General features: G+C 55.4%; 1 protein-coding gene across 1 annotated transcript in view; it reads left to right on the plus strand.

Moving 5' to 3' along the window:
• Positions 1-21,655, plus strand: part of ITPKB (inositol-trisphosphate 3-kinase B) — a 106,560-nt gene extending 84,905 nt beyond the window's left edge. The window contains exons 3-8 of the mRNA XM_025403852.1: positions 5,405-5,504; positions 6,802-7,015; positions 12,000-12,204; positions 14,498-14,599; positions 16,618-16,689; positions 19,355-21,655. Of these exons, the coding sequence (XP_025259637.1) occupies positions 5,405-5,504; positions 6,802-7,015; positions 12,000-12,204; positions 14,498-14,599; positions 16,618-16,689; positions 19,355-19,570 (909 nt within the window). The 3' untranslated portion in view covers positions 19,571-21,655. The remainder of the gene's footprint in view (positions 1-5,404; positions 5,505-6,801; positions 7,016-11,999; positions 12,205-14,497; positions 14,600-16,617; positions 16,690-19,354) is intronic.
• Positions 21,656-23,937: the final 2,282 nt, after the last annotated feature.

The raw sequence follows: 23,937 nt of genomic DNA on the forward strand, positions 1-23,937 counted from the left end.
GCCTCTGACTTCCTGTCTCCTCCAGCGCAAGGAGGGTTGGGGTTTTGTTGTCAGATTTTTTCCCTCCCACTACAAATCTCTCCACATTCTCTGAATATTTTAGCTCCTTCAAGTCAGGTGCCAGGGGACAAAACCACACCAGAGGTCTCCAGGCCTCTCTGAGTTTTAAGAAATCACTCCCCTTACCACCACCACCACCACCCCTCCCTCACCCTGGTCTGGCTGTTTTCTGATCTTTTCTTTCCACGTTTCTCTGAGTGAATTGAAGCTCCATCTTTCCCTGTGCTTCTGGAGTTCAGCACGAGACCCTCTTACAGAGCAGGGTCCAGGTCGCAACAGGCAGGGGTGACAAAGTCAGCAGCAGGCACTGCCCACCCTGCCTGCAGAGGAGCAGCTAAGCAAAGCTCAGACTAGTGCTCATGTAACCAGTAGTGCAGCCACCTAGGGAGTTCCCCAGCTGGTTTGCATCCAAGCCTGTGAGGCCGGAGGTTACCTGAAAGACCTCATGCCTGGTCTTCAGTTGGTTTAACCACCCTGCCCAGAACCAAAGTAAAAGCTGTGTGTCTCCAGCCCACTCCACTGCCCTTTACCTGCCCAGGGGCACTCCTGCATCGTGGTGCTTTCCTTTCCACCAAAGTGTCCCCAAGAACATCACAAGTGCAGAATCCCATCCACAGAGTCTAGAAGTGTCTGGCTGCTCTGATCTGATATGTGGGTGAGCTTAAACCTTGTGTCATCTGACAGCTGCACTGGAAGTGGCACCTGAGCAGCCCCAGAGAGGGACATATCTGGGGTTTTGGTGGCCAGCTTTAGGGGCATCAGAGGCCCTGGGCTCCTCTGCTAACAGAGCAGCCAGAAAACTTTCCTGGGCTGGCATCCTGACTGTCCAGGGGAACCGCCTTGGAGGAATCTTGCTCTTGTCCTTCCTGCCCAGTCTTCTGCCTCTTGTCCCCTCATCCTGCTGTCTTGAGACTGGAAGGGGCACTTGGAGGTGGGCCCTCACTTGTTGATAGGCACGGAAGTGGGTAAACTGGCTGGAGGCTCCCCATGTGCGTGGTACCTACTGGCAGGGCATAGAATGGGATGACTTTGGGGAAGTAACTTGCCGAGCCTCAGACTCTTTCCTCTGTAAAATGGAGAAAATGCTCCTAACTAGAACATAGGAACAAGGCCATAATGTGCTAACCAGGGCCTGTCATATAGCGAGAGCCCCATAAATGGTAACAGGTATGAGTGCACACACCGTGCCATGGTATTGGGGCAAGTCTGCAGAAATGGGCCCTCCCATCTCCCCAAGAGATGACAAAAGCAATGCCAGCCAGCAGCAAGTCCCCCTGCACAGTACTACTCAGCTAGCTTAGGAAGAAACCCAGCACATCCACTGGCTAGGCCGGCCCCACATCTGCGTGTGAGGAAGTAAGGGTCACAGCAGGGCTGGCCACAGTCAGCTTGCCACCTGCCCCGGGTCTGCCAAGGAGCAGTTCACAGCCCCAGGAGGCCAGCAGGGACCTGCCACACACAGAGAGCTTTGGGAGCACTCCAGGAGGGGTCCACAAGGGAAGTCCCGATTCCCCTGACGACTGGGAGGTGATGCAGGAGCAGGTGGCCAGCTCTGCCCTGGGCGGGGGGCCAGGTTCCCTTTGCCACACCACGTTCAAGGCATTTGAAGGCTGCTTTTGTATTTCCTAGAGCTTGGTTTGAGAGGCTGAAGACCTGGGACTGGGTCTGATTTCAGACAGAGAAGAGACAGAGGCTGCCATGGAGAGCTCACTCTTGAATATCTCCCACAGGGAAGGGCCGGAGGGGCGGGAGATAAACCCCTGCGGGTGGGATTCTTCTGGGTTGTCTTCCTTTCTTGCCTTGTTACCTGTCTTAGCTGGCGGATGAGGCCTGGAGTCCATTTCTGAGGACTGGGGCTTCCTCCAACCATGCTCGGAGGGAGGGCTGTTAGCCTGGCTGCTCCTGGAAAGTGGCGTGTGCCTGGAGTGGATTTGGTTCCTGAGGTGGGTGCTGTGGTCTCCCCAACCATCACAAGGACATTGGTTCTCTGGACTCTCCTCCCATCCTTTAGTTTATCTCTGCTCCTAGGGGCTGGGCTGGGGCAGCTGGGGTCACCCTGCAGCCCTCCTTCCCCAAGCCTGGACCTGGAAATGGCTTTTTCTGTTTACTGCTTGGCACTGACATTAGGCAGTGCCTGGGTGCTGCTATTTAAAAACCACGGGGAAGCCCTGTGTGCTGCCACTGGCAGAGAGAAAAGAGGTCTGTAGTGCAAGTGCATGGCATTCTCACAAGTGGAATATTCCACGGCCCTCATCCAGGCAGGGCAGCCTTGGGATCGGGGGACTCTCAGGGCCACGTGGGACCTGTTTTCATGGTGAAGAAATGGAGGAGGTGTGGGCAGAGGGCAGCCAAGCAGTAAAGGTGCCTGGTTTCGTCAGAGCTCAGCAATGTGAGAGGCTTGTGGATCCCTTGAACTGTCAGAAGACCCTCCACCCTGGAGCACCCCCTCCTTTCTGGACCCCTGGTCTTTAGCCTCTGGGAGAGGTCCAAGAACTAGAAGTTTCTTAGCTTCAAATGGCCTTGCAGAGGCTGAGCCACACTGTCTTGCCCGGCATCTGTTCACCTTCCTGGGTCACAGGCCCCTGCTCACTGTGTCTTGTGGGTCTCCGGAGAGCTGCACTCCAACAGGGTGGGCCTGACCCTGCCCCAGGCTCCAAGGTCTTTATTGTTCAGAACCTAGGCCGGCAACTCCGCCTAGCACAGGACTGACCATTCTTGGAGTAACTTCAGAGACACCTGGGTCCCCTCCTTGAACATAGAGGGCTAAAGACCCTCCCACAGACACCCCTGTACCCACATCTTCTGACAACTTTGTCTCCTGGGAGAACGGGAATCTGTGTGTCAGTCTTTTTTACAAGCGAGGACTAAGAACTTGTTCAAGGTCAGTCATTGAGGAGGAAAAGGGGAGCCGGCTCTCGGGCCCAGGTTGGCCTTCCTCCCCACCCCACGCTCTCCCAAGGCCTCGCCTGCTCACCTGTCTCCCTCTGCCTGCAGCCCCCATGCCCATAGCAGGTCTGGTTCCCAACCACTCCCAGTCCCAGTCCCCGGGCCTTTGTCCCCACACTTCCGCTGCCAGCTGCAGTCTTCTCTTTCTCTCCATTGAGTCTGGCCCCCAACTGTCTCTGGTGGGTGCAGCCTCCATAAGCTCCCTCCTTCTCCGCAGTGAGCTGCCTTTGCACGGCCCCTCTAGGATGCTGGGACCCTTCCTCCATGCGTGCTCATTTGCCTCCGCCTGTATACATAAACGGTAAAGTGGCTTGCTGCAGCTGGGAGAGTGGCCCTCTCTAGTCTTCCTCGGAGGGGCCATTGCTGTTGGGATGAGGGAAGGTCACTCTCCAGGGCCCTAGAGTGTCCATCCATCCAAGGAGACTGGTATATCAGCTGTTTGTTCCTCACCGGACACAGGAAACTGAGGCCCCAAGAGGGGCTGTGAAGCAGTGCGGTGTGGGTTCTCCCAGTGGAGACATGGCATGGGATGGGGCGAGCGCTGGATTGAGACCACTCTGGGCTCCCCTCCTCCCACACCACCCCCGAAGCCTGTCAGCCCCTGTCCTCTCTGAGCTCTGCTGTGGGGATGTGACCCACAGGGGGGGTGGTGACTGGCTATGCACTTTCCCCCTGGACCCACCGTAATGGCTTCCCCCTGAGCAGGGACATCCCCCACAAGCCACTGCTGGCTCATCTTATGTAATGAGGTTTTTCCATTGTTCCCCTCATGCATTGTGTGCCCTGATTGTTTATGCAGCCTTCTGGGTGCTTAGATAAGAAATGCCTCTGCTGGCTTTAGCCTTCTTTGGCGATCTCCATCAGAAGGATCTAGGAAAAACACCGTTGTCAGTAAAGCCTTGGCCCTTTTGTCACATGGCCTCGTGGGGTGCTGCCCTCTCTTAAGAATAGAGTTGGTCTTGGCGGTGGGGTGAGGGTTTCTGGGATGGGGATAAAAATTACCAGGTTTAGTAAGGAAGAATTCCTCTCCTTAAATAGATTTTAACTTGAAAACCTGATGACAGAAGCGGCTGAGTCTCAGCAAAGAGAGAAAAAACAAAGGAAGCTGATTTCACCTTGACTTCACCTTGGGGACCCAGCAGCCACCACTGACCCCTGAGGGCTGCAGCTGGGTGCTTCAGGGCAAGGAGTGGGAACCACATCTTCAGCGTGTCCCCCTGTCAGGCGGGACCACCCTCATCTCCTCTGCAAGCCTCATGGCTTCTGCTCTCCGTGGTTTAGCTGGTCCCGGATCTGCTTTCTCAGGAACTCACAGTGCTTCTCATTCAGGTTCTCATCGCCCCCCTCAGGGCGGGTGTGTTTTGGGGACACTTGATCTTCATCTCCGCAGCCTGTTCTTATTAAAGTTCACTTAAGGATATTTTTTCTAAATTTTTTTTTTTTTTTTTTTGCTGGGAAAGAAAAGAATTTTATTTATTTTCAAGTAGTTGTATAGATGAATGCTTAAATCCCAGCTTTATCATTTACCTCTCCCAGGCTCAGGCTCCACCAGATGGAAATAGAAAGAACTGACTTGCATGCTCATTGAAAAAGTAAAATAAGAAGATGCTCAATATACCTTAGTTCTCCTTTCTGCCCAAAGGGTCTGCTCTCCCCAAACACACACACATGTGCACGCACACACTCATGCACACATATCACACACACTCATGCACACATATCACACACTCATGCACACATACTCTTGCACACATATCACACACATGCACACACTCATGCACACATGCACACACATACACACACATACACACATACACTCACGCACACATATCACACATACACGCATATGCACACACACTCATGCACACATATGCACACACATGCACACACACACGCACACTCCCAGCCCTGGCTGTTTTCACTGAAGAAACATCCTGAGAGGGCGGAGCGCAGTGCAGAGGAGAGAGCTGTGGACTTGCTCCCTCCTGTGTGACCTGAAGCCATTGGTGCAGGTTCTGTTCTGAGGAGTTCCTTTCAAGTCTCCAAACCACTCGCAGGCAAGAGGTGCCTCTGCTGCCTCCGCATCTACAAATTGAATATGAACTAATGTGGTGCGGCTGGGTGGTCGTGTCCTCTCCAGCCTTCCTTGGAGGGGTCATTGCTCTTGGGATGAGGGGAGTTCCCCTGAGCATTTTGCTCAGGCTGTTCGTTAAATGGGGTAAAGCCACCTCCCACCACGTGCCGCATAGGTGATGGTGCTGGTAAGGTCCTCGGAGCCCACCAAGGGCCCTTCCCATCTTGTGGCCACAGGCAATGAGGGCCTTCACTTTGAATTTGTCCTAACCAGAAATTAATGGTTGTCTTTCTAATGTAGAGCTTTTTGTTTGTTTGTTTCTAGAGCAAATCATGGAGGAAAATAAAAAACATGGTGCATTGGTCTCCCTTTGTCATGTCCTTCAAGAAGAAGTACCCCTGGATCCAGCTGGCAGGACACGCAGGTAGACACAGGTCTCCCGGACTTTCCTGGCACGATGCTCAGCCCTCTGGGGAGGTGCCCTGGATGCTGTATTCTGGGGATCAAAGCTCCAGAGCAAGTTCCCTCCAAGACTTTGTAGTCTGAAATCGCAGCCACACTTGCAGGCTGCGGCCTTACCAATGCCTTGTAAATGCCATAGACAACTGACCTCTCTGGAGTCTGTGTCACCCCGTTCCTCCAAAACACACATCCTTCCCTCTTTCAGTCTCTGGCTTTTATTTCTGTCTCTTCCAGTCTCTCTCTTTCTCTCTCTCTTGCAGTTGTATTCAATAAGACAGATGAAGCCATCAGTCTTTATAGCTTACCTGCCATTTGTCACCCTGGACAAAGAGGCAAAGCTAACCCCTTCATTGAGCACCTACTCTGTGCCCAAATTGCTATGGTCCTGGCGGTTGCAGCATTAATGGAGACGTAGTTTCTGCCCCGAGGAAGCCTGCAGCTGGTGGAAGATGTGGCCAAGTCACCCCATAACCGCAGGGCGGTGTGCGGTGTTGGGTGGAAGGTGGCCAGGAGCTGAGTCCAGGCAGGGCCGGGGAGGAGGGACATCTGGAGCCAAGGCCCCAGAGCCATCCAGCCCACACGTGGGACCCTCTGGAAGCACTGTCATCTGGAGACGTGTCAGGAGCTGTCTGTGGACTTGGCCTTCATGACTTCACCAGCCTGTGGGTCCTTTGCAGGCCAGCACTGGGTCCAGCATTTCGCTTACCTCCTTGACCACACTGGCCCAACCCAAGACACCTGGATGAACAGCCTGTGTGAATACTTACTGGGTCTGGCTCAGAAGAAGTGCCGCCCAGGTGGGCCGAGCCTTAGACGCCCCCCTGCCCCACTTCTTAGCCTGCTGTATCTCCCCATCCTGGCTCTGAATCCTGTCCAATCAGGGTTTCTCTACTGAGGCCAGGAGACACCTTCGTTGCCGAGAAGCAGGGCTGATGATGGAGGTGAGGATGAAAATAGCAACACTAAGGACTGACTGAGTCATGGCACCTTGGTCTCTCACCTAGCTCTGTACTCTTCCAGCAGGGAACACTGGTGAGGAGGAGTCTGGAGTCAAGGAAGCTGGGGAACCAGCCCAGAACTACAGTTAGTGAGTGGGGGATTGGGTCTTTAACCCACTCCCTTTAAGGTGCTCAGTCCACAGCAGGGACATAGGCACACCGTCAGCTATCCCCAGGGAGGCCCAGGCCCTGTGCCGGGGAGGGTGCCTCTGCCAGCTGCCTGCAGCTGGGGACCAAGAACCTTCTCCACTTGCTTTGCAGGGAGTTTCAAGGCGGCTGCCAATGGCAGGATCCTGAAGAAGCACTGTGAGTCAGAGCAGCGCTGCCTGGACCGGCTGATGGTGGATGTGCTGAGGCCCTTTGTACCTGCCTACCACGGCGATGTGGTGAAGGACGGGGAGCGCTACAACCAGATGGACGACCTGCTGGCCGACTTTGACTCGCCCTGTGTGATGGACTGCAAGATGGGCATCAGGTGAGCCAGGCTCCTCACACCTCACATGCCTGCCTCGCTGCAAGCCACGTGCCAAGTGCACAGCACAGCACTCAGGGCCTCCAGGAGGCCTCACAGTTGCAAGGGCAGGCTGAGGAGGCTGTTGGACCAATTAGAGCCTCCCCATCCCCAGGAATCTCCCATTATGTGCAGAGGGTTCCGGGACCTGGGCTTTGCCCATGATGGCCCCTTTCCTTCTCCAGTGAGCAGAAGCCAGGGGCTGGCAGAATCAGAAAAAGGGCACCGGCTGGGTTCTGAGCCCCCCTAGAGAGAAGGAAGAGAGAGCTGCCCTTGGTTCAGGTGGGATCACTAGGGATGCGGGGAGCACTAGGTAGGGAGGTCGCAGGATGGTGACTTCCTGCTGTGTGAGCTGCCGGGGGAGATGGGAATCGAGGTCTTTCCATTTCCTCAGCCCTGGTGAGTGGGAAGAGAGAGTGGCTAGTAGAACATGCTGGTTTACTAATAAAGACCTGTACCTGCCTAAGAGGAGGAGGAAGCCCCTGACAGAGCTCAAGAAACCCACATGGCAGGGTGCCACAGGGGCCCAAGGTGAGCCTGGAGCAGTCACTGGGCCTGTGTGCAGGACTGACTCCCACCCCCAGGTTTCTGACAGAGGCTCAGGCTCACCCTGACACCTGCCCAAGGGATAAGCCTGGAGAGGACTCCAGGGAAGAGGAGAAAGGAAGAGTAGGCTTGAGGAGGCAGGGCAGAGAGCAGACGGGGATGCCTGAGGCTGGCTGCCCTGATCTCGGGGCTCAGTTTTAGGTGGCCGGGTTTTCTCATTACCTCTCAAACTGCGGCCCTTCCATCCTGAGTCATCCACAGCATGGCTCCTTCTCCCCTGTGCGGGTTTGGTGAACCTCCCTAAGGCTGTTGGCCCCCGTGGTGTCCAGCGTGCGGTGCTCATGCTTTGGGGCTGACCCCGGTTGCAGCACCTGGGCTAGATGGCCACATGCCGGGCCCCTTCATGCTGCCTTGCAGGGCTGTCTGGGAGGCCAGGCACCGAGACTCAGCTCAGAGCAGAAGGCTGTGTCCACTGTGACTGGTTTAACCGGATTATTTCTCATAAGAGGAGATTGAGAAAGAGGGGTGTGTGAAAGAGAGAGAGAGGCCAAGAGAGAAGTGGGCTAAGCCAGCCAGTGTTTCTTTCCTTCCTTCTCTCTCCTCCTGGGAGTTCTGTCCTAAAATCAGCCCCTGCCACTGACTATTGTGTTCCCTCACCGTCACCCACAGGGAAAGAATGGGGGATGGAGAAGCACAGGCCCCACTCTTTGCTCTTGCGCCATCTCTGGCCACCTCCCTCCCACCATCCAAGTTCCTTACTATCTTTAGCCCACAGGTACTTGGGATAGGGCAGGGAGGAGACAGAACATGCCCCCAGCCAGCCCAAGGCCATTGCTTTTCCCAAGTCTGATTTCTGACCCAGGATGGCATCCCCTGGCGCACCAGAATGTGTCCTCTCAGGGGAGGCCCAGCCCTTCCTTCCAACCCAGATAGCAGGAGGACTTCTCAGATGACCACACAGAGAATAATCCAACTGGAGTCCACTCAGACCTGGCCAAAAATGTATGGCCTGTGTGAAGAACACTGGCTGGGCATTTCTGGAAGTCGCTGTCCCAAGGACAGAGCCAGCCAAGCACAGGGCCAGGCTACCCCAGAACCTGCCTGCTCCTGTTGGGGACAGGAGCCCCGCTTCCTGCCCCAGGGCTGCCCCCACCCGCCCGCTTGACTTCCGCAGCTTCTCACTGATTGCACCCTAGCGCTCTCAGGAGAGACCTAAAGTGACCGTGGATGGTACCCATGAACCCATCTTGGCAGGCAGAGGGAGCAGGATGAGAGAAGAGTATGTGTGGAGAGGAAGAGGAAGGTCTCCCCAGAAGCAGGGTGCACCCAGCCCCATCTTTTCGGCACACAAATCCTAAGGACCCTTCTTTTTCCAAAGGCTGTGCTAGATGCTTCCATTATTTATCCCATTGGGTTTTCTCACTGCCATTCTGGGAGATGGGTCATGTTCCAGTATAAGCAGGAGGATTCTGTCACCAGGAGGTTCAGTGACTCATCAAGGCCACCCAACCAGGCAGCAGATTGGTGCAGTTCTGCACCAGGCTTGCTTGACTGCAAATCAGGCCCCCAGCTGCAGCCCAGCCCTTCCCAAGGGAGCTGTGTGGGACCCAGCTTCCATGGCATTTCCCTGAGGTGCCAGGCTAGTTCCATCTGGGCTGTGGACTGTGGCCTTCCCCCAAATGCGTTCATCCATAACTCTTGGCTGCAGAGCCTCTCCCAAGACTGGCCGCTCATGGTCACCTCCAGAATGTGGCCTTTCCATGACAGGGTGAGGAGGCTGGAGCCCAGGGCTACCTCAAATGCTGAGTCCCAGGGCACAAGGGTTTGAGACATGTCACAGAGAAATGGAAGGGCTGGTCACCAAACAGTCCTGGGCATGGCGGGGGCAGAGGGGTGGCACTAAGGAGAATGTGATGCAGTTGCTGGTGGTGTCTGCATCTCGGGGCTTCTTGGAACTCTGGCTCCCACCGACACATGCTCAGTGGCTCTGGGGCATGCTCTGAGGTTTGTGACTTGTCCTGGAGAGTCAGCACTGTCTCCCTGACATCGGGACCAGCAGCCTGGGGAGTGCAGGTGAAAGCCCATCCCTAGCACCTCTGCCCTTTAGGAGCTCTGGGTGGCTTTTGTCTGCCACCTGTTGGCTCCCTGGGCTGGCCTGTCTCAAAGGAGTACTTCCTCCACCTGGTCTTAAGTCTGCTCCTCCCCCAGCGTCCTGTGAGTGGGCGAGCAGGTCTCTGCTTCCCTGCATGGCTTGGAGCTTTGACTTTGCCTCGGGCAGGCAGGGGAGTGTGGGGAGGGGCTGAGCCTTACCTTACCTCCCTGTGGGCCTCCCGCTCCACCATCCAGCTGGCACCCCCTGTGGGCATCTCACCCCCCAGCCCCTTTCCTCTCCTGGGCAACTCTTTGAGCCACGGGGGCCCTTTTTGGAGAAAGGCCATGTGAAAAGGGATTTCACATTGAGGTCTGCTTCCTGTTTAAGGAGGTGCTGAGAGCTCTTTGCAGAAGTGCAGATACCCACCATGCGGGCCCCTATAGCACCCTCAGGAGTCCCTCCCCCAGCCTGGCTGCCCCTTTTCTACACGGTACACACACGGATGCACACGCAGCTCCTGCCTCGGCGCCCCCGTCACCACTGACCTGACTCTGGATGTGAGGGGTATACTCTGTGCGTGTCCTGCATGGGTGCACCTGTGTGTGCAGTGGTGCACAGGAGTCCGTGTTTATGTGCATGTGTGTGCATGAGCATGTGTGTGTGCATGTGTGCACATGGGTGTGTGTGCATGCCAGGGCCCAACCCAAAGCTACTGACCTCCCCCTCTAGCCCTCATCACCTCCTGGAAGGTCCTAACCAGCCAGGCCTAAGTTCACACCCAAAGGATTTGTTTTTTTCTTCCCATTTCTTTCACTGCAAATTTCAGTTAATACAGTGGTTTCTAAAGCCTGTCATTTTTAAGACGCTGTAGTTTTTGTTTAGTCTGTTCTGGGTCCCAAACCAGCAACTTGGAGAAGTTGGTGGGCAGTGTTGGAACAAGGCCTGGGAGACAGATGTGGGAAGAGTGGAGGGCCAGGTGGAGGGCAGGTGGGCGGGGCCTCTGTGGGCAGCTCCCACCCACACAGGGCAAAGGGGAGAAAACTTCCCCATCCTGCAACTGACACTGCAGATTTCTGCCTCCTCAAGGGCTGTGGGCAGCCTCTGAGCCTGTTGTGTAGGGAGACTGGGGCTCTAAAAAGAGAGCAGGGGAGCGGGGGTGGGATGACTCACCCCACCTCTACTCTGGAGAAGGTAGAAGCACAGAGGTGTGTGCTGGGGGAGGGGTTGTGTCCCGGTAGCTCAGGGCCAGCGATTCAGCCCCAGGCTGCTCAGGTTCTCTGCTGCCCCTGCCCCTGTTACCTCCCCGTGTCTAGGTGGTCCCCGCCAGTTCAGCTGGAGCTGCTTGTGTGGAGGCCAGGGCCATGAGGCAGTTGAGTTGGAAGCATTTTCTCAGGCTTTTTGGGCTGGGGGCTCACCTATGAGGAGGCCTGGTGTCGATGGGGTGGGGCGTGCCAGGCATGTCTGCAGGATGAGCAGAGGCTGAGGGAGCTCCCTGCCTTTCCCCCACACTACGGGCTTCTCCATCCACACTGGGGCCCCTTCCGAAGCCACCTTCTGACCTGAACTTTGTGCTCCAGAAGATTTCCCCTCTTTGGAAAGAGCAGAGACACTTACGGGCAGGCTTAGCCTTCAGGCTGCCTGAGAGCAGCAGAGATTGGGGCTTGAGGAGGACAGACTTCTCCCGCCAGGACAGCTTCTGGCTTTGGAAGCCCTCACTTTATGGAAGGGCCCAGGCAGCCAAGGGGGTACAGTGGAGCCCTGAGTAGACCCTGCCCCCCAGTCCCCTCTCTCAGCTCCACTGTAGCAGCAGGATCAGGACAAGCCCCCCGCCCCACTGCCCTACCTCCGTCTTCCTTCTTCTGCCGGTTCCTGTAGGGGTCTCCTGAGGAGGGGTCTCCTGAGGAGGCTCTGAGTGAAGGCAGTCCGATTCAGTGAGGCTGCCCCTTTTCTCCTGGATCAAGAGCCAACCCCAGGCTGGGTAGTGGTGCACACCTGTAATCCCAGCACTTTAGGAGGCCAAGGTGGGAGGATCACTTGAGGCTAGAAATTTGAGACCAGCCTGGGCAACATAGCAAGACTCCCCTATCTACTAAAAAAATTATCTAAACAAAGAAAAAAAAATTAGAGCCAGCCCCAGCTGGAACAGAGTCTGCCGCCCCCTCCGAAGGTCGTGCCTTGACTCAGGGCACTGAGCTGACTGCGGCTGTCGGGCAACACACGCCCCGAACCTTCATCCACCAGGCGGGAAAGGAGCTGCTGGTGAGCCCTGCCCCAGGCCGCGGCCCTCATGTCGCCTCCCCTCCTACACAGGACCTACCTGGAGGAGGAGCTCACCAAGGCCCGGAAGAAGCCCAGCCTGCGGAAGGACATGTACCAGAAGATGATCGAGGTGGACCCCGAGGCCCCCACTGAGGAGGAGAAAGCACAGCGGGCTGTGACCAAGCCGCGGTACATGCAGTGGCGGGAGACCATCAGCTCCACGGCCACCCTGGGGTTCAGGATCGAGGGAATCAAGGTGAGGCCGGCGAGTGAGCGCAGCCTCAGGCCCCACCCGTGCCCACCTCGGGGGGCTTGGCTTCTCTCAGGGCCCTTTGGAAGCTGTAAGCTTCTCCAAGCATAGGCTCAGAGTGTGGGTGGCCCGCCCCAAGGCCAGACATTTGGAGACCTCAGCCTATTCCTCAGGCAGGATAGCTGTGTAGGGGACTCAGGCCTCAGAGCAGAGTGGCTTCTAGCCTGCCCAGCTGTCAGCCCTCTGCCGAGGACTCTCCATTTAGCCCAGACGGTGCCTGGCACCAAGAGCCAGGTGAGAGCTGCCTACGGGATGCCTGTGGAGGAACTGGTTCATTCTGCTGTGGCTGCAGACCGGGACTGGCAGACAGTTCAGGGAAGGGAGGAGCGTGCTGGCCGCCTTTGATGTTGGAGCCAGGGTCCCTCAGAAACCGCATTCTCTCCTCTTTGCTCTTCGATCTTTCTTTTTTTTTTTTTGAAATTTCAAAATATTTATTGGAACAGAAATGGAAACATAAGCCCCAAATAAACATGACAAACTTTGTAAGTAAATGTAATATTCCCCTAATTAATATATTTACTTTGTGTTCGTGGTTTACAAAATGATAGCTCTTTCCCTTCTATCCCTTTGTACCTATGTGTATCTGGCAGAAAAGTTCTTAACTCTGGCACACAGAAGCTTCCTATATGTGATTATGCTCAAACGTTTGTTTACTTTCCCCAGAATAAATTGGGGAACTGGCACTGTCTGGATTGATGACTGTCTGGATTGATCACTGGCACTGTCTGAATTGACCTCCCCGTCCTGGGCCCCTGCGTGCACCCTTGCTGTTAAATTTGCAAGAGCAGGGCTTTGGGGCGCCAGCCCCTCAGGGTCTCAGAAGCTATCCCTCTAGAGCAGATGGCAGTCCCTGTGGGGTTGTCAGGTCTCCCATTCTCTGTCCATTCGTGGTCTGCATCATCTCCAGTGTCCAGCCTGGAGTCAGGGTTGGGCAGCCGATGGTCCTGGTGGGAGGTTCCCCTCAGCCTCCTTTCAGATGGCATTGAGACGTATGCTTCCGAAGTTGTCAATGGCTCGCTGCCCACAGTGGCGTGTGGGGGAAGTTTTTACCTTCCCCCGGGACAGCTGCTTTGCGAGCTCTGGGCTGAGAAAGGCATTTGCCCCCTTTTTTGTCTTTTGTAGCCCTTCCCTCTTTTTTGTATCCAGCTCTGAGACTGGATGCAAATTCTGTACCCCTCCTCCTCCTTAGCACTTGCTTTCCTTACTTTATTTGTTCGAAACAATCCACTTTCCCTTCACCTCTCCCTCTCAAGCAGGATGTGCTCTTGGTCTCTGCCTATTGTCCAGCCATCAGAACGGCCAACAGCCTGTCTTCCCGCTCAGAGAGAAGCCAGCTGTCTTCACCGTCACCTGCCCACCCCAGCCTTAGCCAAGAGGCTCTGCCTGGGGTGCGCTGCCTGTGGTCCCCCACTCTCGGCCCCTTCTGCACCCAGGGCTGCTCTCTCGTCCCCAGGTCCTGCCAGTCCTGTCAAAGGCAGCCACAGTGAGGACACAGCTGAAGTAATCTCCAGCCTGAGGGCAGACACGGCCCACTGTTGGGACTCCTGGCGGAGCATTCCTTTCTCACCCTTTGTCCCTAAAGAACAAATTTCCTCATAGGTCAGCAAAGCCCCACATGCGGGCCCAGGACAAACTGAATGGAGATAGTGCTGGGGCCAAGAAGATGGGAGTGGGGTGGGCGAGGGAGCAGAGATGAGCAGGGCTGTATTGGATCCTGGCTTTCAGAAAACCTGAAAGAAGAGATGATAGATTATAAAGGAAGTCAACCTGAGCTCGGGGCAGGAGCAAGTCTCTCCTGCCTGTGCTGAGGGGAGGTGGCTCTGGAGGGCAGGGACCTCTGGGCACCGGTTTCAGGGCCCAGGCCCCGGAGTGGGAAGTTGAGGCCGACCCTCTCTCTCGGCCCTGCTGTTGCACTCAGGACGGGCCAGACCCTGGCCATGCTACTCCATCCTCGGCCCAGATGACCCTCACATCTCCGGGCCTTTCCTACTACTGTTCACTTGTCTAGGGATGTCACTGCCACCCTCTGTGTTCCCCTGTGTCTGGGCACAGGGCAGGCTCCCCTCTGCTGTGCATGCCACCTCCATGCGTCATATGCGGACACCTGGGTGCCTCCGCTGGCCCTCCCCCGGGTCCAGATGGGGCTCGCCTGCTCTGTGGTGTTGGGTGGGTGAGAACAGTCTTTGCCCGAGGGTCCCTGCTGACCCCCTTCGGGGTGGGGTGTTGTTCTTTTTCTCAGAAAGAAGACGGCACCGTGAACCGGGACTTCAAGAAGACCAAAACGAGGGAGCAGGTCACCGAGGCCTTCAGAGAGTTCACTAAAGGAAACCATAACATCCTGGTGAGTCTGGCACCTCCAGGGAGGGTCTCTCCAGCCAGCCAGGAAGGGACAACTGTGTCTACTCTGGAGGTGCCTAAGGGGAGGACAAAGCACCCCCAGGGACAGCACACCCCAACCCGAGTTTGTAGGGCTCTGTAGAGAGGCCGCTGGCAGAGACTTTTGTGGCTCTCTCATTCCGCCCTTTCAAAAGTCAAAGACACGCTGGGCGTGGTGGCTCACACCTATAATCCCAGCACTTTGGGAGGCCACGGCAGGCGGATCACCTGAGGTCAGAAGTTCGAGACCAGCCTGGCCAACATGGTGAAACTCCGTCTCTACTAAAAACACAAAAATTAGCCAGACATGGTAGCGCATGCCTGTAATTCCAGCTACTTGGGAGGCTGAGGCAGGATAATTGCTTGAACCCGGGAGGCGGAGGTTGCAGTGAGCTGAGATTTTGCCATTGCACTTCAGCCTGGGCAACAAGAGTAAAACTGTCTCAAAAAAAAAAAAAAAAAAAAAGGTCAAAGGCACTGAAGTTTGTACCCAGGAAAGTGTGTATCCATCCTGGCCCCAGGCTTCTGCTTGGAAAGTGAAGAGGAAGGCAATGTGCTTGTCCCAGGCATGCGTCGGGTAGGCGGGGAAGCTTGGTGGACACTCACTGACTCTCCCTTAGCCATCGGCCCCATAGCTCCAGAGAGCATTTCCCATCCCCTGAGAGAGAACTGCTGGGTTTCCACAGTGCCCGCCGCCTGCCAGGTGTCATGCCAAGTGTGCGGCAAATCTTCATAGCAGACCTGCTGTGGTTAGACCTGTTTGTCCCCATCTTGTGTGCCCGAGGTCACACTGCCCCCTGCCAGGGAGAGCTGGCATGCTGTCTCCAAGTCTGGGGGTGTGGGTTGTGCAAGTTCATGACAAAGTTCTGTCTTGTGTATTGCTGCTGCAGCGACCCGCAGGCTGGATAGACACTCTGCCCACTGGGACCAGAGCACTGACCCTTCCAGCTGAATTAGGGAATATTGTGCCACTGTGGCCCAAGTGCACAGCTCCCCGGGGCAGTCACAGATCCAGGCACATCTGGGACACAGGCCCTAGAGCCTCTGTGAACAGCACCTTCTGAACAGGGCACAGCAGCTGCAGAACAAGTAGGGGAGGACCAGGTAGCCGTTTCTCCAAGGAGACTCAGTACTGACTGGAACTGGGAAATCTTCCTTTTCGAGCTGGGGAGGCTTCCCTTGGCTCCTGGCAAGCTCTGAGGCTGCAGGCATGGGGAATGCACCTGACTCTTTCGTAGCCCAAGCCTCCAGTTCCTGAGTCCCCTGCAGGGGAGGATCTCAGCCCCTTAGCAGTGGCCACCATGGAACATGCCTCCTATGCCTGAGATCGACAGGGGTTTGTTCCTGGTGCTGAACACTCCGGGGGCTGCTCGGCTGGCCCTGCCAGCTGTCACTGCTTTCCAGCAGGCATTGAGGAACTCTGTACCTGTGTATGACGGGCTTCCCAAGGCAGCCGGCGGGTAAGACCCACAGAGCTGGCCTCTGGGGAGGATGGGGCACCCCCAAGGCCAACACAGCTTGACACGAGTTTATAGGGCTCCATGGAGAGGCCACTGGGAGAGATTTTTGTGGTTCTCCCTCTTACTCTGTCCTTTCAAAAGTCAAGGGTACTGACATTTATGCTGAGAAAGTCGCCATAGCAGCCCTGCTTGCAGGAAGATGCATCTAGACGTCCGGCATTCAGGGTAAACCACACTCACAGGAGGAACCACTAGAGGCTGTGTGGGTGTTCTCATACTGCCCTCCCCACACCTCCTGTTCATGGAGAAAGGTTGGTGGGAGAAAGGGCAGCAGCGGAGCCCCAGCTACAGCCCCTCCTCTGGGCTGCAGTTTCTTCATTTGTAGATAAGGAGGTTGGAATAAATGATCAGGGTGTAAGGTCACTGCCATTTCTACAGTCGGTGACTCTAATGAACTAAATGGACTGAAATCCACCCCTTCCCCCTACGCAGTGTTTAAAAATGGTCCTCTTTCTATTCCCAGATCGCCTATCGGGACCGGCTGAAGGCCATTCGAACCACTCTAGAAGTTTCTCCCTTCTTCAAGTGCCACGAGGTAGATATTGGCAAGCTTTTGCCCTCTTGAGCAGAATGCTGTGCATGCCGACAGGCCTTCTTCTTCCAGAAGCCCGGGGCGGGGGGGGGTCGGGCATTTTCAGGTTGGTGCAGCCAGAGGCAGGCCATCAGGGACCAGCCTCCTCGCTGCATGGGGGAGCTGCGTCTTAATGCTCCCTAGGGTGACCACACAGGCTGTCCTGCCTGAGACCCCTGGCTATTGCCCCCTTTCTCCTCCCTTGTCCTTCCAGCTCCAGAGTCTTGTCCATTCTAGGCAGCTGTGGCAGGACTTCTATCCCACACACCCCATGGTCTTAGGGCAGAAGCTCTCTGAGCTGCTAGAATAGCCGGGCACCCACCGACCACCACCTACATCTTCAGATGAGACCCTGAGGAGGGCAGGCAGGTCTTCAGGTGTCACTCTCGGGCGGGGCTGGAACCTCCCACCTTTGCATATGTTGGTTGGCAGGGGAAGCGGGCAGCAGGTGGGGAACTGAGACACCTGAGAGAGGCTCTGGGAGGCATCGGCAGGTTCCCTGGAGGGGTATGAGACCCTGACATGGGGAGTCCGGGTCCCCAGCCACATGACACATTCACAGATCCCACACTTATCAATCCTATACCACACACATTCACAGATCACACTCATAAACCCTACATGCACACACATTTCCACATGCATTCACAAATCACACACACATTCACACACACACAAATCACAATCACATGCATGCACACACATTGATACATCACACATTGACACAAGTCATACACATACACACTCACACATGTATTCATATATCTACATACACATTTTTGTGTGCACACCCACTCATACACAAACATGCATGCCTTTACCAGTCACACGCCCCCCCACACACACACACACACACAGCTGCAGTGTTGAGACTGTCTAACCCCATGGGTGTGAAGTGGGATCCTGCGGCTCCCTGCAGCTGTGTAGGTGGTTCAGGAAAGCAGCCCCTCTCATTGGACTGTCTTGTGGAGGCCCTCTTGTATGGGGTCTTGTATGGAGGTGGCCTCAGCCTATGCCCTGCCCACATTGAAGGCTGCGGAGCCAGTAGTAGGAACTCATAGGGTCAGCCCTGGGGCACCCAGCAGGGCGGTGCATCTTTCTGCAAACTACACCACTGGCCCTTCTCAGGCAGATGGCCTACCTTGCTCCTGGATGTCATTCCCTGCGGGGCACCTGGAGAGGATGGCTGCGAGGAGGGGGGTGGCACACCTAGAGAGGAGACTCAGGCTTTGATCTGCCCCTAGCAGGGAGCTCGGTCCTTCTCAGAATGTTCTTTGCTCTCCTCGTCCCCTAGACGACCCTCAGCTCCTCCTGGGGCCTCTCCTTTCCACTTGATGAAGCATCCTGGTGCCTCCTGCCAGAGCCCCCTTTGTCCCAGCTGCCTTTCTGGAGGATGGGGGTGCTGCCTGGCTGCCTGACCCCAGGGGCCGAGCCTCGGAGGACTTCAGGCCACAGAGCTTTGTCTCAAAGCCGTTCCCACCCTTCTTCAACACTTCTGCTTTCATTTCTTGGAAAAGCATTTTGTTCTACACGTTTTGGAGTCTCCCTTAAGGTCTGGAAAGAGGCCAAATCAGCTGGGGTCTGTTGTTTTCCACCTGGAAAGAGGAAGCCCCTTTTCTGGGCTCAGCCTCGCCAGGGGCCCCACCTGCCCTGCACTGCTGGAAGCTGGAATATCACCTCAGCCCTTTCTGTGCCCCCTGGCCTTCCTCTGGCCCCACTCAGGTGACCCAGGGGTATGTGTGGCCGTATTTGGGAAAGGCTCTGAGCTCTCCCAGGAGGGGCAGACTCTTTGGTGCCCACTGTCCCTGGGCCAGGCTGGGAAGGCCCTATAGGGCCTGTCCGCCCTGAATCTGCAGGGGATTGTGCTGCTGCGGTGGGGTGCTGTGTGCATTTGAAATGGGTTCTTTTCCACCCCCGCCCCGGGAGAGTTTGGACTCTTCTGGGCACCTTCCCTTTCACTGTGATTCCCTCCAGAGTGTTTGGGAGGAGTCAGGTTCTAGGAGGGGGAAGGGCGAGGCCCCAGGTTTGGTTGTGGTCTAGAAAGAGTGGAAAGTTTGCCCAGGTGCAGTGATCCATGCCTCTAATCTCAGCACTTTCCAAGGCCAAGGCAGGAGGTTGGCTTGAGCTTAGGAGTTTGAGACCAGCCTGGGTAACATAGTGAAACCCTGTCTCTACAGAAATGAAAAACAAAAAATTTGCCAGGCATGGTGGTACATGCCTGTAGTCCCAACTACTTGGGAGGCTGTGGTGGGAGGATCGCTCGAGCCCAGGAGGTTGCACCACTGCACTCCAGCCAGGGCGACAGAGTAAGACCCTGTCTGGAGGGAAGGAAGGAAAGGAAGGAAGGAAAGAAGGAGGGAAGGAGTGGAAAGTGTGCAGGCCAGAGTCGGGGCATGAAGGGGTGCCTGCTGCTGCCCACACAGAAGGGTGGTCACCAACCCTGGAACCCAATGCCCTCTGCCCAGGCATGGCCATTCTTGGGCCGGCTCTGCTGCCTGGCTGAAAATGGGGATTGGAATTGCAGGCGCCGGCCTGAGCGAGCCTCCCCACCTGGTCACCCAGCCCCAGGCCGCAGTGGGAAGGGCAGGGTGGGGCTCCAGCTCACCCTTCACCCCCCTGTTCCCCTCAGGTCATTGGCAGCTCCCTCCTCTTCATCCATGACAAGAAGGAACAGGCCAAAGTGTGGATGATCGACTTTGGGAAAACCACACCCCTGCCTGAGGGCCAGACCCTGCAGCATGACGTCCCCTGGCAGGAGGGGAACCGGGAGGATGGCTACCTCTCGGGGCTGAACAACCTCATCGACATCCTGACAGAAATGTCCCAGGATGCCCCACTCGCCTGAGCTGCCCACGCCCTCCCTGGCCCTCGCCTGGGCCTCCTTTCCTCCCCCTGTGCTTCCTTTCTCGTTCCTAACTTTTCCTTCACTTCCACCTGGGCTCAAACCCAGAACTGACCCTCCCGAACTGCACTACAAGACACTTTGTAGAAGAGATGAGAGTTTCTAGTCATTTTCCTAACTTCAGGGCTTGGAGGTGGTGTTTGGACTGCTCTTTGTAGAGAGGGTCACCTACTAGAAGAGAAATGCCCCGTCCAAGAGGTGGGTCAGGTGTAGAACTGAAGGGGGTCCCTGGGTGCTGAGGGGACCCTACCAGATGAGCCCTGCCTCTGGGAGCCCCCTAGGAAGCGCCAGCCTGGACCAACCACCTGCGGAGGCCTGCTGCCCCCTGGCGGCCAGTGCTGTTAGAGTGCTGCCAAGCACAGTGTTGTTTCTGCCAGGGCCTCCCCACCTGAGAGCCCAGGGGGCCGGCCGGGTTCCTGGTGCCTGGCTGGGAGCAGGGTTTTCTGGTAGTTGGGGCACAAAACCATCAGGGAACCACATGTTGACTGTGAGCAAAGTGTCTTCCAATTAGCAGCCTCAGGGATGCCTTGGTGGCCTCTCCAGGGCTGCTCAGGCAAGGCCCCCCACCCATCTGGTATGGAAACCGCCGGCTCCAGGCCAGACCCAGGAGCCAGGAGAAAGCTGAAGCCAGCTTGGCTGTGTTCTCTGATCTAGGCCTTCCCAGAGGAGGTGAGCAGAAGCTGTGCTCTTCCATTTGGAATTGCAACCCGTGAGTTCAGAAGGCACATTGTGCCACGCTGAGCTCCAGGGGTGCGACCACGGGAAGATGGGACCTATAGAGTCTCTGGGCCCTGGCCCCAGGGAGGGACACGCTTTTCTTGACCTTCACCTACCTGATGCTAGTTGGTCAACCCTGCTTGCGTATGTGGGCTCCTGTCATGGGGCCCAGAGTCCCTTGCAGATCTAGAAATAGGGGAGGAGCTCAGGTCCGTGCCAGGCAGGAAGAAGGCAGGCTTCTGGCTTCCAGAGATGCCATGGTGGCCTCCTGGCATCATTTGTTACTGCCTCTGAAATAAGTCTTAACCGCCTGAAGGGCTTAGATTGCTGCTTCTCCAATGCAGTGTGGGTATTTTGCAGGGTATGTAGTGGATGCCAGGGTGTGCTCCAGGCACCTCTTCCTGAAGTCTTTGCTTTTGAAGATTCATGGAAGACCTATTTAAGCCCAATTTTAACTGAAAGCCAGTGAGTCTGTTACGGAGGGGAATGTAAAATTCACATGACTTCTTAAGAACAAAACCCCCAGCTCTGTCCCAGGCTCCTTGGGGCTTGCCACCGACTCCTTTGCTGTCAGAGGTACAGGAGCTGCGAGAGTCCAGGGGCTAGGGACACAGAGGGAGACTGTGGATCAAGGTGTGTGTGTCTGGAGTCACCACTGCCCACCCCACCGCCCCAGGGTCTCTGGGGAACTGTCAGCCTGCCCACGTACATTTCCGCTTTTGTGCTGGAAGTGTGAGTGACACTTGGTGGGGGTGGAGGGTGGGACACATGAGGATGTATAAGTACAGATTTTAAAAAAGGAAATCACTTAAACTTCCTGGCTCTTGTTTAAAACAGTGGTGAGCTCCTGTGTGGGCTGACTTGCTAAAGGCCACACCCGCACCCGGTGGAGCACGAGAGACCTCGTGGCAGCATGTGATCTGGGAGGCAGCAGGACGGGGGCGTTGGGGAGCCAAAGTCAACTCGGCCTCTGGAGCTATAGTGACTTTTGGGCTAGAAGGGACCGTGGTGGTCTGTGCTTCAGCCATTTGCAGGGCAGGGGCATCATTAATTCAGACGTAAAGATTATATGACTATGGACGGCCAAAAGTTATCCTCTTCCATCTGTGAAAGAAGTTTGCTAAAGCAAATCATGACATGAACGAAAATTACAGGGGGCCTGTTTAAGAGAACAAAATGTTCCAAGCACTTTAGGCAGACACCAGTTGTTTGCAAACAATGTGCTAATATGCAAATGATGTGCTTATTAAAGGAGGCCCATGGGGCCTCTTACTGGCAATACTTTGCTGTGGGTTACATTAAATATGTGAAAGTGTGTGAAATAGCATCACTTTAGGGTTATTCTGTTACTTAGGGTTTTTGTTTTCTGGTTTTGTTTTTTTTTCTTCTTTTTCTGTGTTTACCATGCTAGTTCTCTTCCACACCTACTCTGTCTCTCAAGCCATTTTGCCAGCTGCTTCCCTGCCATCTGGCCCTTCCCTTTGTCTCAGTGGGATAGATGGATTCTGAAATGGAATCTCCCAGAACCTCTGCCCTGACAGCCTGGAAGACCATGCCTGCCCAGCCCTCATCGCCACAGGGACTCCTTGGGTCCTGGCAGTGCAGGTGCCAGCAGGCAGGACAAACTCTGTGTACCTGTGCCCAGGTGAATGGGCGCTGGGCCCTCTTGCCCCGTCCTCCAGGCTGCCCGGGGACTTCTTGGCATTCAGCACTGCTTAGCATTCTCGGAAGGTTTCCTCAACTGCTTGCTTTTCCCATGCTTGCCTTTAGTGTCATGTAAGGCATTTTTAAATTATATTTATTTTGTTGGGTTTTAAAATTGCACAGAACACTAAGACCGAAAGGCTGGACTTGTTTCTCCTTGAAAGCTTTGCGTTTGTTTTGAACTTCCTTTCCCACTTGGTAGAAAGAGCCCAGAAGAAGCCCTGACCCCATGAGATGGACTCTTTCCTCCTTCAGTTGTATTTAGCTTTGAGTTTCTCTGCATCTGTCCACCCCTTTTGTATATAACCCAGCCCCTGGCTCTGGGGTGTTCACCTCATCAGTGGCCTTTGTTCTGGAGGAGAGGACCCCCCCCACACACACCTGCCGAGAGGCTCTTTCTGTTCTGCACCCCTCTCCCCATGGGACCTTGGAGAAAACTGAACTGTTACAAACCCCCTGCACAGTGCCTGTCAAACAGATGCAAACCTTCCTGAATAAAGCCTTGGAGACCAGCGCTGTCTGTGGTGTGATCCTTCTGGCCCCCAACCCTTGACACCTGGCTGAGGGGCAGGCTGAGGAGTCTTAGGAAGCTAGAGGGCCTGCATGGGGGCTGTTAGGAGAGTGGGTGTCAGATTGGATAACATTTTAATTTGTAAAGAATATAAACCACTCTCCAAAACGAGTCTTTTTAACCCTTACAAAACTTTGAAATAGTAGCTCAGAGACTAGAACATCAACCGAGAAGCACTGCCCCCAAGCCGGGGGTCTCCGGTGCAGCGATCGCTTCTGGGGCCTTACTCCAAGCTAGACTGGGGCTGAACGCGCCCATCAAAGTTCCTGTTTTACCCAGATCAATTCCCTGGACAAAGATTTATAGTCTCTGTTTTACAGATGAGGAAACTGAGGTTTAGATCAAGCAACTTGACCTAAGTGGGAAGCAGGGATTTGAATCTAGAATGTGCGTTGATTGAAAACCAATTCTGTCGTCCTCCTAACTGGGGGTGGGGATTGGGATGGGGAGCAGTGTCTGGAGGGCAGAGAGCTTGTCTTATCTTTGGCCCAGATCCCAGGCTCTAAGCCCCTTACTTGGCACACAGTGGCAGCCCAGGGAGGGTCTGGAGAACTAGTTCATGGCTGCTTGGCTGGGGCGTCCAGAAAAGACCTTTGGGGGCAAAGCCCCTGCCACACATCGTGATGGCTTCATCATCTGCTACTGTGCACTTTCCTTTAGGCCTCTCCCTAGCTCTGGATTGCTGGGGGCTTCATTTGCAGACTCAGAATTCTTTATTTGGAGATGGAGGTCCTTCCTTTTTCTCCTTTCTCCTCCTTTCTCCTTTCTTGTTTCCTTTCCTCCCTCCCTCCCTCCTTTCCTTCTTTTTTCCCTTCCTTCCTTCCTTGCTTCCTTCTTTCTTCCTCCTTCCTTCCCTCCTTGCTTCCTTTTCTTCCTCCTTCCTTCCTTCTTTCCTTCTTTTTTCCCTCTCTTCCTCCCTCCCTCCTTTTCTTTCTCTCTCTCTTTCTCTCTCTTCTTTCTTTCTCCCCTCCCCTCCCCTCCCCTCCGTTCCTTTCCCTTCCCTTCCCTTCTCTTCCCTTCTTTAGTCTTCCTCTGTTGCCCAGGCTGGAGTGCAGTGCCACAATCACGGCTCACTACAGCCTCCACCTCCTGGGCTCATGTGATCCTCCCACCTCAGCCTCCTGAGTAGTTGGGACCACAGGCATGCACCACCACACCCAGCTAACTCTTTTGCATTTTTTGTAGAGATGGGGTTTCACCATATTTCCTAGGCTGGTCTCAAACTCCTGGCGTCAAGCAGTCCTCCCACCTCAGCCTCCTAAAGTGCTGGGATTACAGGTATGAGCCCCCGCGCCTGGCTGCATCCTTCCTTTATCAT

This window comes from Theropithecus gelada, chromosome 1 (assembly GCF_003255815.1).
Source record: "Theropithecus gelada isolate Dixy chromosome 1, Tgel_1.0, whole genome shotgun sequence".
NCBI lineage: Eukaryota > Metazoa > Chordata > Mammalia > Primates > Cercopithecidae > Theropithecus > Theropithecus gelada.